This window comes from Monodelphis domestica, chromosome 1 (genome assembly GCF_027887165.1).
Source record: "Monodelphis domestica isolate mMonDom1 chromosome 1, mMonDom1.pri, whole genome shotgun sequence".
In the NCBI taxonomy this organism is placed as follows: Eukaryota; Metazoa; Chordata; class Mammalia; order Didelphimorphia; family Didelphidae; genus Monodelphis; species Monodelphis domestica.
Window position 1 is genome coordinate 90,367,843 of NC_077227.1, and position 13,319 is coordinate 90,381,161.

General features: G+C 38.9%; 1 protein-coding gene and 1 long non-coding RNA gene across 24 annotated transcripts in view; one reads left to right on the forward strand and one right to left on the reverse strand.

The window, feature by feature from the left end:
- Nucleotides 1-13,319, reverse strand: part of TACC2 (transforming acidic coiled-coil containing protein 2) — a 305,302-nt gene that overhangs the window by 97,743 nt on the left and 194,240 nt on the right. The window contains exon 1 of one of the 23 annotated variants that reach the window (XM_056803110.1): nucleotides 9,350-10,205. The exons of 20 other annotated variants lie outside the window; for them this stretch is intronic. In XM_056803110.1, coding sequence (XP_056659088.1) covers nucleotides 9,350-9,417 — 68 coding nt within the window. In that variant the 5' untranslated portion in view covers nucleotides 9,418-10,205. Of the gene's footprint in view, nucleotides 1-9,349; nucleotides 10,206-13,319 lie in introns of those variants that run through there. 2 more of the 23 variants (XM_056803114.1, XM_056803120.1) reach the window with 2 other exon arrangements.
- LOC107652066 (uncharacterized) lies at nucleotides 1,563-10,888 on the forward strand. The gene is made up of 2 exons (XR_001629500.2): nucleotides 1,563-1,722; nucleotides 8,800-10,888. It is a non-coding gene; the product is annotated as an uncharacterized LOC107652066 (long non-coding RNA).

The following is a 13,319-nucleotide window of genomic DNA, read 5'->3' on the forward strand; positions in this document are numbered from 1 at the left end:
AAGACATTAAGTGAACTGCCCAGGGTCATACAGTCAATATATGTCAAAGGCAGGACTTAAGTCCAGATTTTCCTAGCTTTGAGGCTGGTTTTCTCTCCATTAGGGTGTGCCTCTCATCTACAAAACAGATACAAGATAAATGGGGTGAGGGGAAGCACTAGAGCTGGGAGACCAGGAGGCTTACAGTACAGCTTGCATTGAGCTTTGAAAGAACTAGGAATTCCAAGAGATGAAGGTGATGAGGAAGTGAATTCTAGTCATCAGAGGCAATCATTATAAAGGCACAGGAATGGGGCAAGTGTCAATTATTAGAAAAAGTATGAGGTTATTTTGGTTGAGCCATTGTATGTGTAAAGGGAAGTCATGTGTAATAAGGCTGAATGGATAGGTTGGAGATGGGTTGTGAAGGGATTTAAAGGTAAAACAAAATTTGTATTTGAGCCCAGAAGCACTAGGGAACCACTAGAATTTACTGAAACTAGCATGAGAAGATTGACACTTTAGGAAAACTCATTAGGATACCTATGTAGTAGATGGATTTGTGGAGAGAGAAACTTGAGATTGAGAGACCAACTGGGAGGTTAATGCAATAATCCAGGCAAGAGATGATGAATTCCTGAGCTAGTAGAGTGGTTGTTATGTGAGGGAAGAGGAATGTAATGGAAGCAGAAACAAAAGAATCTGGCAAATGACTAGATATATGGGATGCACAAGAGTAAGGAATCAAGGATGGCACTGAGATTGTGAATCCAGGCAGGATATTGTCCTCAACAGACATAGAGCAGTTTGGAAGAAGGGTGAGTTTATGGGGAAAGACTATAAGTTTGAGATACCTATCTATTTCAAAAAAAGAACTGCATTTAGAATCAGAGAATCTCAGTGCAAATTTTGGTGTATGTGATTTTGAGCAAGTCACTAAACATCAGTTGTGAAGAAGGGGCTAAACTAGGTAATCTTTATATTCTCATCTATTTTCCAATGTTAGGGATGATTTTAAGAGAATAAGATCTGATAATCACTCTGTGTTACTAGAGATAGGCAGAAAACTGTGAGAGACATATTCTCCCCTCTAATCTTAGTTTTAACACCTCAGATCCTGTTCCTTCTATTTGGTGGCAGTGAAGAAAACCCAAGATCTATACTCTTAAAACAACAGCTAAAAGTAATCTATGAATAAAAATGGGAACAAACATCAGCCCAGGCCACCAGCTTTCATCACAGGATGGATGTGTATAAGCATTTCTGGCTGACTCAGTCTTTTAAAAATATTCCTTGTGGCCAAACTCATTTCACCCAGAATAAAATATTATACCATGAACAATCAATTTCACAGCCGACTTCTTAAAAGCAATCATTTAGAGTAACTAACTCCTCACTGTTAATCTTAAGGGATGAAAACGGAATTGTTTAAAAATCCTTCGCACACCCAAGATGCTGCCCCAGCTCTGGCAATCAATTTGACAAGATCAGCCAATCATATTTCAGCCTAAAGTAGGTTCCTAGGCAACCAACAATATAGCCTCAGAAACAGGCTGCTAACAGTAGAAATAAATGAGAGGGGGAGGGAGAGCAGTGAGGTGGAGAGAGAGGAGGAAAAGCAGAGGAGCTGGGCTCTCAAGCCTGCCTGTACTAGCGTACTCCATTGATATCCCATTCCTGGCTATTTGACCCTAATATAAGGAGATACTCAATCTCAATTGTACAGCAAGAAGATACAACAAGGTAACCCCTTTGGCTAATGAAGAGTACAGAGACCAGTCCTCTTACTATTGATTTCTTTATTGTAGACAGATTCTAGAAAAGCCATTTTCTGGTGTGTATATTGGGGGTAGGGGAGTTAAAGAGCACCAGACGGATCAAAAGAACCTACTACAGTATCTAGGAACTTGAGCTTTATCAGTCATTGGGTTCAGGGTGCATCAGTCATTTTAGCCCTATAAATGAGCTAAAAATTGAACTAGAGACATTCCTAAGACTTTAAATAGGAGCTTAATGAGAGAGCTGAGAGAATATACAAGCTTTAAAAGAGGGGAAAGAATCTAATGCTCTTAAGAGGAAGCTTATGTAATACAATCCAGCTCCAGAAGCATGATATAGTAGAAAGAGCCTGGAATAGAGAAGATCAAGGTTCACATCTCAGTTCTGCCACAGTAAACTTGTGTGACTTTCTAGGAGTCACATCCTTTTTCTGAAGGTTTTCAATTTCCCCATCTCTAAATAGAGTTGACATCTTTAACCCCCCTTTTTTTCACTTACAAATCCAACAAACAGTGGAACCTATCACCATAGCCATGTCCATTAGAGGGATTAGACACCAAGATTCTACTCTAGAACCAGAAGCGGTACTTGACTCAAGTCCAGGATTTTTCTTAACAACCCATTCCTGATTATACCTCAACCTAAACAGATAACAAAGAAAAATGGGTCAGGGATAATATTAGGGCTTTCAAAGTTATGAGAAAAAGAAAAGATGATGAACATGTCAGTGCAAGGTAGTCTACAAAGGGGTAAGGAAATATGAGAATGTTAGGTAGGGGAAGAGCCTGCTCACCAAATTGAAAGTGCATGTCCAGAGATAAGACTAGGTTATTGGTTGAAAGTGGGGGCAAACAAAATCCCACCTGATCTAGAGCCCATACCAACCCAAATCTTAGAGCAGAAGCCTGAGAGGTTGGCTAGAATAAAGACTAAGTACAGCTAAGATGACTCAAGAGACAAGACCAAAAATAAAGATGATTCAATGAAACAGGGAAGACGCTAGAAAGATAGACTTGACGTGGCTACATCCACATTCCACATTTTGCTGAAGTCCAGAGTCACCTACTAGAGGAATTTAAGACTTTTATTAAATTGGTAACTTGTACCTTTTGTTTCCCTGGGATTACATGCAGCTTGGGGCAGCTAGGTGACATAGTAGATAGAGTTCTAGGCCTAGAGTCAGAAGACCTGAGTTAAAATCCTGCCTCAGGCATTTACTAGATGTGTGACCCTGGGCAAGTCACTAAACCCAGTATGCCTCAGATTCTTCATCTATAATGATCTGAAAAAAAGATAGGACAAACCAAAGACTAGAGTAGTCTTTATTAAGATAACCCTAAACGGGGTCAGAAAGAGTCAGACACACCTAAAAATGACTGAACAACAACCACCTTTAGTAAAAAGCCCTTATAAAGTTTCTTAACTTGGGTTCCAACAACTTATTTTTAAAAAATATTTCAGTATAACTGGTTTCCCTGTGTAATTTTATGCCTTTAAAAACATTGTTCTGAGAAGGGATCCAAAGACTTTGTGGAAGGAAGGAAGGAAGGAAGAAAAGAAGGAAGGAAGGAAGGAAGGAAGGAAGGAAGGAAGGAAGGAAGGAAGGAAGGAAGGAAGGAAGGAAGGAAGGAAGGAAGGAAGGAAGGAAGGAAGGAAGGAAGGAAGGAAGGAAGGAAGGAAGGAAGGAAGGAAGGAAGGAAGGAAGGAAGGAAGGAAGGGAGGAAGGAAGGAAGGAAGGGAGGAAGGAAGGGAGGAAGGGAGGAAGGGAGGAAGGGAGGAAGGGAGGAAGGAAGGAAGGAAGGGAGCATTAAGAACCTCTTTACCTTTGAATATCTAAAGAGTTGTGTACTTATTTCAGTGACAGCAAAATAAGGGAGAAGTTGTAAACCATTTTTTCCTAAGGGTTATAGATATATAGAGAAGAACTCAGCTGAAAAATAGTAGGTGTGTTGGCAGTGAACTAAAGAAGCCAGAGGCTCTCAGCCTTGCAGAAAAGAAGTGGGATATGGAGAGCCAGAAATTATCTCAAGGATTTAACCCCAGGCAGGAGTCCCAGGCCCACAAGTGGCAATTACACTGAAGTCATACTGTCTTCTCATTCTACTCCTTTACTAATGAGAAAATGTTCAAGGTGAGGGTGGTTATAGGAAGAAAAGGGCAAAGGGAAAAATAGCAACATGCTTTTGGTCTTCATAAGGAAGAGAGAAAGACAAGAACATCAATAAACATATGCATTTATCTATAAGAAAATAAGAAAGAGTAACCTGAAATGATAATAAAGAGAGCTGATAACAAAGGCTAGGGCTTTTGGGAGGAGTCTGGTAAGGGTTTGGGGAACAAGGAATCAGCAGATCAGTAAACCTGAGGAATGTAGGCAAATTATAAAAGAGGGTGAATCATTTCAATTTTTTAGCTAAAAAAAAAAATCTCTTCTTAGGCTAAGCAACTATAAAGCCCAGAGAAAAATTTGCATTCATCCCACATTAGTAATAATGTCAATTAAGATAAACTACTTAGTCACATGTGGCCTCCAGAGGATGGCTATAAGAAAGATACAGAGAAGTCTAAAGAAAGCAGCCCACACTGTCTTTCTCATTTTTGTAATCTAGCCCAGGAAGCTTGTAGAATATGTCTACATTTCCCTGGCATTTGTACCATCTTTAAGGTTTTCAAAGTCCTTTTACTTATTATCTCTGATCCTCACTGCAAATATGTAATTAGGTCAGGAAAGTATTGTATTTATTCCCATTCTTTAGACAGTCATGATGTATGGGGAAGCTGGGTCTAAGGTCATAGAACTGGGTGAGAGAACTCTAAGATTGGAACCCAGGTTTCCTAACCACTAGCCTTCAGATATTTCTTCCAGACTCCCTACCTCATTTATAATCCCATAGTGTCAACTTTTAGTTCTGTGGGAATAACTCTCAAATCTATCTCTACCCTTGAACTCTCTCCCCAGGTCTAGTCCTTCCTGTCTGATTGCCTATTGGACTTTTCTACCTGGATATCCTATCAACAACTTAAACTCAGTACAGCAGCCATCATCGTCTCGATTTCTACCATAGACATTCCCAAGCAGTGACTTCTGACTTCTTTATTTGTCTGTCAAGAACATCAGCAATTTCTCATTCTCTTGGGCATCAGACCAGATCTTTGATTTTTCCATCCATCATCCCTTCCATTGAATCAATCCTCCTTTAAAATTTCTTCTATCTTTCCCTTTTCAATTCTACACCACCACTCCAGTTCATGACCTCCATGCTTCTTCCCTGGACTGCTGAAATGTTCCTTCACTAGTCTCCTGTTCCAATATAAGCTATTATCTGAAATTAGCAAATTAATTTTCCTAAAGCATTGATAGCTTTGATCAGATCACTCCTCTGTTCATAATTCTTCAGAGTTCTCTTCTCCAATATGTCTGATCTCAATGATACAGCTGCTTCCTCCAGCATCATGGATTATAGTCTATCCACCTCTTTTAACCCTTTGTGAATATTGTTAATATTCTTTCAAATTTTCCACAGGGGTACGCTACATGATAGAGTCCTTTATTTAGAACTATTTGTATCTCAAATATATAAATGGAGTACAATGGCAATAGTGGCTGTCCCCTGCTCTCAGAAAAAAGGGAGCTTTCATACTAACACATGAAATACAAACTCTTTACCCTGATATTCAAATCCTTCAGCTCTAGTATGGTTTATTTTACATTTCAAGCCTGCTTCTCATGACTGCAAATGGTATATATGCTAAGCAAACTACTCTGGATCCTATTACCCAACAAACTTACATGTTCCTGCTTCTACAATTTAGTTTGTGAAATTCTCTCAGCCTAATAATATTCTTTATTCTCCATGTCTCCAGGTCTACTTGTTAAACCCAACTACTTCATGAAACCTTTTCTAATCACCCAGGCAGAAGTAATCATGTTAGTTCTCTGTTTTGATTACTGACATGGTACTACTCTCTTCATGTCTTGCCATCCTTTCTAGACAATTAAACTTCTTGAGTTCAGAGAAAGTGGCTTACACATGCACCGCATGTTATCTATGAAAGATCCTTGGGAAGCATCTGCTAAATGAATTTTCAATTAGAGATCTTGGTTTTAATAGTTTTTCAGTCACCTACCATGAACATCCCTTTTAATTCTACACTACATGTAAGAATAGGTTGTGCTTATTAGGACAATCCACAGATATTCTAGAACAAGAGTAAAGAATCTGAATGTTATTACTACACAATACAAAGCAAAAGTCTTTTAGAAGATATTTCCTGAATTTCTCATTAAGATAATATTTTAGAAGCCTAACTTTTCCAGAATATACTTTGTGGCAGGGTAATACATTGTGTACACTAAAAATTACCTCTCAAGATAAATTTGTTTGTAGCATCGAGGCAGTATGGCATAATGTATAAAGAGTCAGTCAAAAGGAGCAAAGTTTGAATTCTTCTCTGACAAATAGAAGGTATTTGATTCTGACCAACTCACTCAGCTTCTCAGCCACCCAGGTAAATCTCTAAAACCGAAAGTTATTCTGACCAGGTGCTTACTGGGAATGGGAATAAAAGTTTCACAATCAGGAGTTTTATAATACCAATGAACTCACAAGTCCAAATAAAACAAAAATTGCCAATTCCCTAATAGACTTATGAGTTGGAAAGTACCTTCAAATGATCAAATTCAATGCCATTGTTCTGTAGATGGTAAAACTGAGACACAGAAAAGAGGTGGGTTGTCCAAAGGCACATATAAGATATTGTGGAAGTCCTAACTTCAGGACATGGATGGTCTAGTCCAGCTCTGACATGTTACTAAAGGTAGCTTTCTGATACAGAGTCTATGATTTTTTTCACTCTTCTATTTTTTTGTTGCTTTGAAATACAATTGACAGCATGACTAGAATTTGCTTGGATTTGACAAAGCAAATAAAAAAGTTAAAGTGATATACATATCTGTTTATAGTGGTTCATCCCTCACCCTCCAGAAACCCAACTTGTTTACTACTCCAGTTCCTCCTTTGTGTTTCCATCTCCCTCTCTAATAGATACTAGAGATTATAAAGCTAATTCACCATTACCATAACTGCTTCTATTCCTGTACTGAGAAAGAAGTGGCCGGAGTTTGCAGTCTAGTCCTTTAGAAACTTAAAGTCCTTGTTCAAATCTCAAATCTGAAACTTGGAATAAAATTGTATTTCTACTCTCTCAAAAAAAAAAACAGCAACAATTAACAAATATTTATTAAGCTTTTCCTAGATGTCAGACAATATCATGAGTAGTGGAGATACAAAAAGAAAAGGCAACAATAAACAGTCCCTTCCCTCAAGGAGCTTACATGCTAATAGGAGAGAGAATAGGCACATATAAGATACAGACTGGGTAGAGGGAAATTTCAATTACTTGATAGTCATCTAACTCTTCTCTCTTAGTCTCTTTCCAAATTACAACCTCACTGAAAGAAGTTTCTACTGAGATGAAAAGAAATGTTAGATTTTGTTTTAATTTAATCAGTATTGCTCTGTAATAATAAATCCAGGTTATTTAATATTTGATAATGTCAAAAATAGGCTGCTAAGGGAGAGCAGTAAGCAAAAATCCAAGCGTTTGAATAATCCTATTTTTTAAAAAAAGAAAATGTTAAGGTGTAGCAAGAAGAGAAAATTGTGTGGCAAAAACGGTATATATTAAAGATCTATGTTTAGGAAAGTTTTAGAATTAATGTTGCTCAGGTAGAGGAAGTTTCTGGTGAGAATTCTAAGAAGGGAATATATGGAACAACAACTCAAAAAAATTAATATGCATGCCCAATTATGCATAGTCTGTTTAATTCCAAAATTCTATTTTTACAGCACTATATCTAAAATGTTGAATGCTCTGAACTCCATTATCCTGAAATGGTGGGATGGTTATTCTAAAAGATCAATTTTTGGAAGTAAAAATTAGCTATTCTTTTTATTCAAATGTATAAAGAATCAGGTGATAGCTACTGATGAGCTGAGTTTCTAAAGATTTCACAGCATACTTTCTGAAATACATTTAAATGGCCTATCATTGCATTTCAGGTCTATACTGAATATTACTACCACTGGTATCTTTTATCAATTTTTGATGAATTCTTTGTTAATCTCATAATGTAAAACAGTAATGAATTAAGAAATGCTTTTTCCAAATAGACTAGAATCCATTATACTGAGAGTCAAAAATAGACATAAGATTGTATTAGCTCAAGATCCAAAGCATTTCAAGGAAATATGTTGTTCCTGTTTTTTAAGAGGATGAATTCTGTATCTGTAAAGTAGAAAATAAAATAGTACAAGCACAACCACCAAGCTTTGATCAGTATTGAAAATGAAGCTACAAACCTGGGAAATAACGTGGGTTCAACCCATAGCATAGCTGAGCACTGCATCATTTCACTGTTTCTTCTGTTATGCTTTGGTCTTAGGAACCATTGGAAAAGATCTATTTGGACTATTTGGCCATTCTACCCTAGTTCAGTACATCAGCTATTGTCTTTTAAAGATTTTTAACCTGCAAATAAACAGCTCTTCCACCAATCACCACCTCCCCCCATTCCTTAAAACACTCTTCCCAGAAACACATTGAAAGGGAAAGCAGGTAAGATTAGGACATGGAAGCTCACTGTGGATGCCAGCCTGACTCCCTGAAACATGAGCTCCGCAGACATCTCTGCTTAATAAGTCCCATCTTCTAAACATGCCTATATACATTGAGGAATGGCAATAATAGGAATGGCAATTCTCACAAACACACACTGAGGATCAAGGCCACTCTATTCCGTGGTTTAGATTCCTGGCTCAATGTACAGCTAAGGCCTGATACTATAAAATACCGAGTCCATACAGTTTGGTTTACACTTAGCAAATGGCTGTGCTTTTAGGATTGTCTTCACATAAATAGGTGTTTAAACTAACCCAAACTGGATTCCTGCTACATGCAATTGACAAAGTTACTTGGATGACCATTAATAGCAGTCATTTCTCTCTGAGTGGATTTATCATTTACAATCCTCCTCCCTAGGAAAAGATCACTGCCAATAGCCAGTTATGGTACTTCCTTGCAAGAAATAATTCCAAACCAGATGTGACTCCTGAGCCTGATGAGCTGAGCTGAAACATGCCTGTATGAAGAGAAGCCCAAACACTGTGCAGAAATGATGCCTTATGCTCTGCAATCTAAACAGAAACTCTCAAGTGATTTCTTCTCCCCAGGTCACATACTTGAGGCAGCTACATGAAACAGACCATTGAAGAAGATCCTTTGGATAAAGAGGAATCGAAGCTCTAATATGTCAAGAAGGGCTAAAAGGGGGTCTTGGGGGAGCGGTTTGCTAATCTTCCCCCACCCCTGCCCCTGCAAGCCTCTAACTGCTCCTCTGGAATTAAAGCGACATTAACAAAGACCCAACATGAAAGCAAGCAGCATGGTAAGAGACCTGGCAGAATGCATAAGAGAGAGACAGAGCGAGAGGAGAAGGGATACAAAGAGAAAGAGGGGGAAAGAGAGCGGGAGAGAGCAATCATAGCAAGAGAAAGAACGGGGACATGGAGCTTGGAGATAGAGCACTCACATTGCCTCGGAGGGTTCCCGGTTTAGGCTGCTCGTTGGGGCCTGCTGGAGAGACTGAGACCCTCCCATCCTCGGCTTGCCCTTGAGTCGAGGCTAGCTGTGGGGAGCAGGGCCAGCTTCCTTGCTAAATTCCCCCAGCAAGGAGCCCTGAGAGCTCTGCCTGCCTGGCCTGGGATAGATACTGCACTGCAGATGGAAACAGCTGCTTGCATCAGTAGCGGCGGCAGCCGCCACAGCAGCAGCAACAGGAACAGCAGCGGAGACACTTCAGCAGCAGCTTCCCTTCCAGCTTCCCTTCCCTGAACCGGAGCCAGGATGGTGTGTCTGTGTGTGGTCCAAGCGAAGATTCTGTTCTTATTTAAAAAGGGGAGGGGGGGATCCGGAGAGTGATCCCAGCTACCGTGTAAGAATCGATGATGTCATCAATCCCTAATCAGCCACTTTCAAGCCAGCTGAACAACCAGCACCTTTGCAAGGCTCTGCTACTGGCTAGGAGAGAGAGAGTGGAAGAGAAAGAAATGAAGACCCTCCCTTTAAGCATACATTGTCAGCTACTGTGCTGTGTCGCCCTGGGGGACCCGCAGGCAGAACCATTGCATTGTGTCGCCGGCCCTAGGCATTTGAAATGCAAATGAATCGGGTAATAGATCCAGTATGCCCAGTTCCTATTATTGGAGGAGCACAATGATCATTTTCCAATACTGATGTGGGGAAGGACTCTAGCACAAATTGTAAGATCCGAGCCGGGTCCATTGTGTAGCTCATCCCTCTTGGAAAAAAGGCAATGGACTCTCCCATCAAGGAAAGTGGGGAGAATGGCCTGGGTAAGCCAAGGTAAACAAGCCAGTGTGTGAGCATCCCAGAGCCATAGGCTTGACATCTCAGTTAACCATTTTCTCTAGTCAAAAAGCTTGCTTCCCCACCCCCCACCCCTTCTTCAGGTTAAACATGAACTCAGGAAAGACTGTGATTCCCAGGGATAGAATGGTTGAACCTGTGATGGGTTGCAGGCTCTGAATAGAAACAGCAATTCACCCTCAATCCAAAAGTGTGCCCATTTACGGAAGTCTGAGGGGCTCTCACCCAGCCAGCAAGGAAGAAGGGAGAGCACAGATTCTCCATTTGCTACTCATACCATATTTGGCCAAAAACCTGATTTCTCCACAAAGGAAAAACACATTCCTAATGTTCACACAAACCAAAGAGCAATGCAGCCATTCAAAACCCAAAGCATTGTAGTAACTGTGGTGATAAGATAGAAAAATTGAGGGCTATAGAAAAATCTTAATTCAATTTCCTCTTTAAGCTGTTTAATCAAATAGCCCACTGGTGTCTGATTTTAAGGGCAGACAATTGCCAATGGAAGACCACTGAACTTAAAACAACCCCTGCAACTATTAACTTCATCTTCTGGAATTGGAGTTCTCAACCCCTCAGAATGCTTTTCTCATAGATTATAGATTGCCTTTCTCATCACTCATCATCACTGCCTCTCCTTCTTCTGCCAGTCGAGTATCTTAAAGACCTTTTGGCCCCTTCATTTTGGAGATGGGAAAACAGATATGTGAAGAGTCTTGCCGAAGGTCACATAGGCAATAAGTAGCAGAGCCAGGATTCAAATCCAGGTCCCCTGACATTAAATCTTTAAATTTTCCACTTCACTAAGACTCAAGGGAGTTTGGGTTCATAGAGATTCATGGTTTAGTGCAGAGAGGCACTGTACGGTACAATAGCACCTTAACTTCTAGTATTCCAACGCAGAAATGATCTCTGGGATCTTAGAGATTTAGTCTAATGTGACCAGTTATTAACTCAGCTAAATTATGAGTTCAATAGGGTTTTGTGAGCTAACCTGGAAATTTATTCATTATTCAACTTATAGTTTTGATTGGGAAATTCATTCTAAACAAAGTTTTAGAACATAGCCTATTTAAAAATCAAGGACTACAGTGCAACCTATGTAAACATAACCCAAGATAATCATTAGCTGCCTTTTTTTCTTTCTTTTTTAAACTCTTACTTTCTTAGTATCAATTCTAAGACAGAAGAGTATCAAGGGCTAGGTAATTTGTAACTTATCTAGGATCACACAGCTAAGAAGTGTTGGAGATCAAATTTGAATCCCGGTTCTCCCAACTCTAGACCTAGTTCTCCATTCATCTTGCTGCCTAGTTCTCTTATTTCTTTTCTTTTTTAAACCCTTCCATCTTGGAATCAACACTGTGTATTGGTTCCAAGAAAAAAGAACAGTAAGAGGTAGGCAATGGGGGTCAAGTGACTTGCCCAGGGTCACAACTAGGAAGTATGAGACCAGATTTTAACCCAGAACTCCCATCTCTACACTTGGCTCTCAATCCACCAAGCCACCTAGCTGCCCCTAACCCTTATTTCTTAATTCATTGATCAAGTAATTCAAAATACGAGTGAAAGCAAAATACTATAAAAAATGTATTCTTCTCAAAGATGTTTAAGTTCCATACTATACACTCCATTCCCCCACTCACATCGCACCACATTAAGGTTGTACTAACTACAGATAGGGAAATCTGGATCAGAGCATTTGGTAAGCACCACTCAGGAGGAGAGTTTTTAAAGCTTAATAAAAAGCTGACTCCTGTATGCTAATATTTAACAGCAGTGTCAAACAGAAAACCAGCAAATCCAAATTGTTTCCTGAGAGAGAACAACATGGAATTTCCAAGAAGCACTGAGAGGATTTACTTTCCATTAATGTTAAAATAATAGCTAATGAATATGCCAATCTCCCAGGGAGCCAGCAGGAACTGTCAGAGGGCTGGGATGATGGGGATCTCAATGTAGAATCCACTCTAGAGGAAGCTGTCACTCAACACCAGTCAGTGTTATCATAGTACAGAGCTCCCACTCAGCATTCATCTGACTATTATCCAAAGTACCCTCTGGGTTCATTTTCATATTATAAGGAGGCTTCCAGGTCTCTCTTATTTGGTCTCTCTGATCTAAGCTAAATAGTTTTACCAAGTCAACCTGGAAAAAAAACATCGTAAAGCCCTCTCAAGATTGTAAATACCTTGAGGAAAGGGACCGTGTTCTCACAGTTTGCAATACTTCTTTCTGAGTAACTTAACACGAGGTGATAGCAATTGATTTTCTTTTTCCTTATTTTAACTACCTCAAATGCATGAAAAAATAGTTAAAATACACAACATACATTTCATTCACTGATCTATTCATTCACCCAACCAATTTTTGCAGAGGACTCTGCTAAGGACCAGAGAGATAGAAAGTGTATCTAAGACAGAGTTTACAGCCTCATAAGAGGATATTAACATAGATACCCAGAATACTCAATTTTACATAATTAGAAAATTTGCCAGAGCAACCAATGTAGGTTTTGTATTCAGTATATTGTTCTGTCACTGGAAAAGGAAAATACCTCTGTGTATTTGTGTATATACATACACATGTATACATATATGTGTCTATACACATATATACATATACAAATATGTTTATATATTCAAATGTATTCAAAAAGCATTTATTAAACATTTACTACATGCCAGGCCTACAATACATGCATACTATATATGTATGTATTTATGTACATACATATATAGTATATATAGTTGTATACTATATATAACACTATGTGTATGAGTATATATATACACATAGTTTTATGTGCATATATGTATAATGTATACATATATATCTGGAAGAGTTAATAAACATTTATTATGTTCCTACAATGTATCAGGTGCTGTGCTAGCTACTGGGTTTATATAAACAAATAAAAACAAAGACAGTCTCTGCCCTCAAAGAGCTTATAATATAACTGGAAAGACAATTCACAAAAGGAAGCTGAACTGAGTTCTTTTTTTTCTATCCTAAGGATAATATTGAAAAATGAACTACAGTAATATATTCCTTTTCTCTGGAATCCAGATAATGGTAGCACCTCATTTATCCTTCAGTTTCAGCCATCAGAA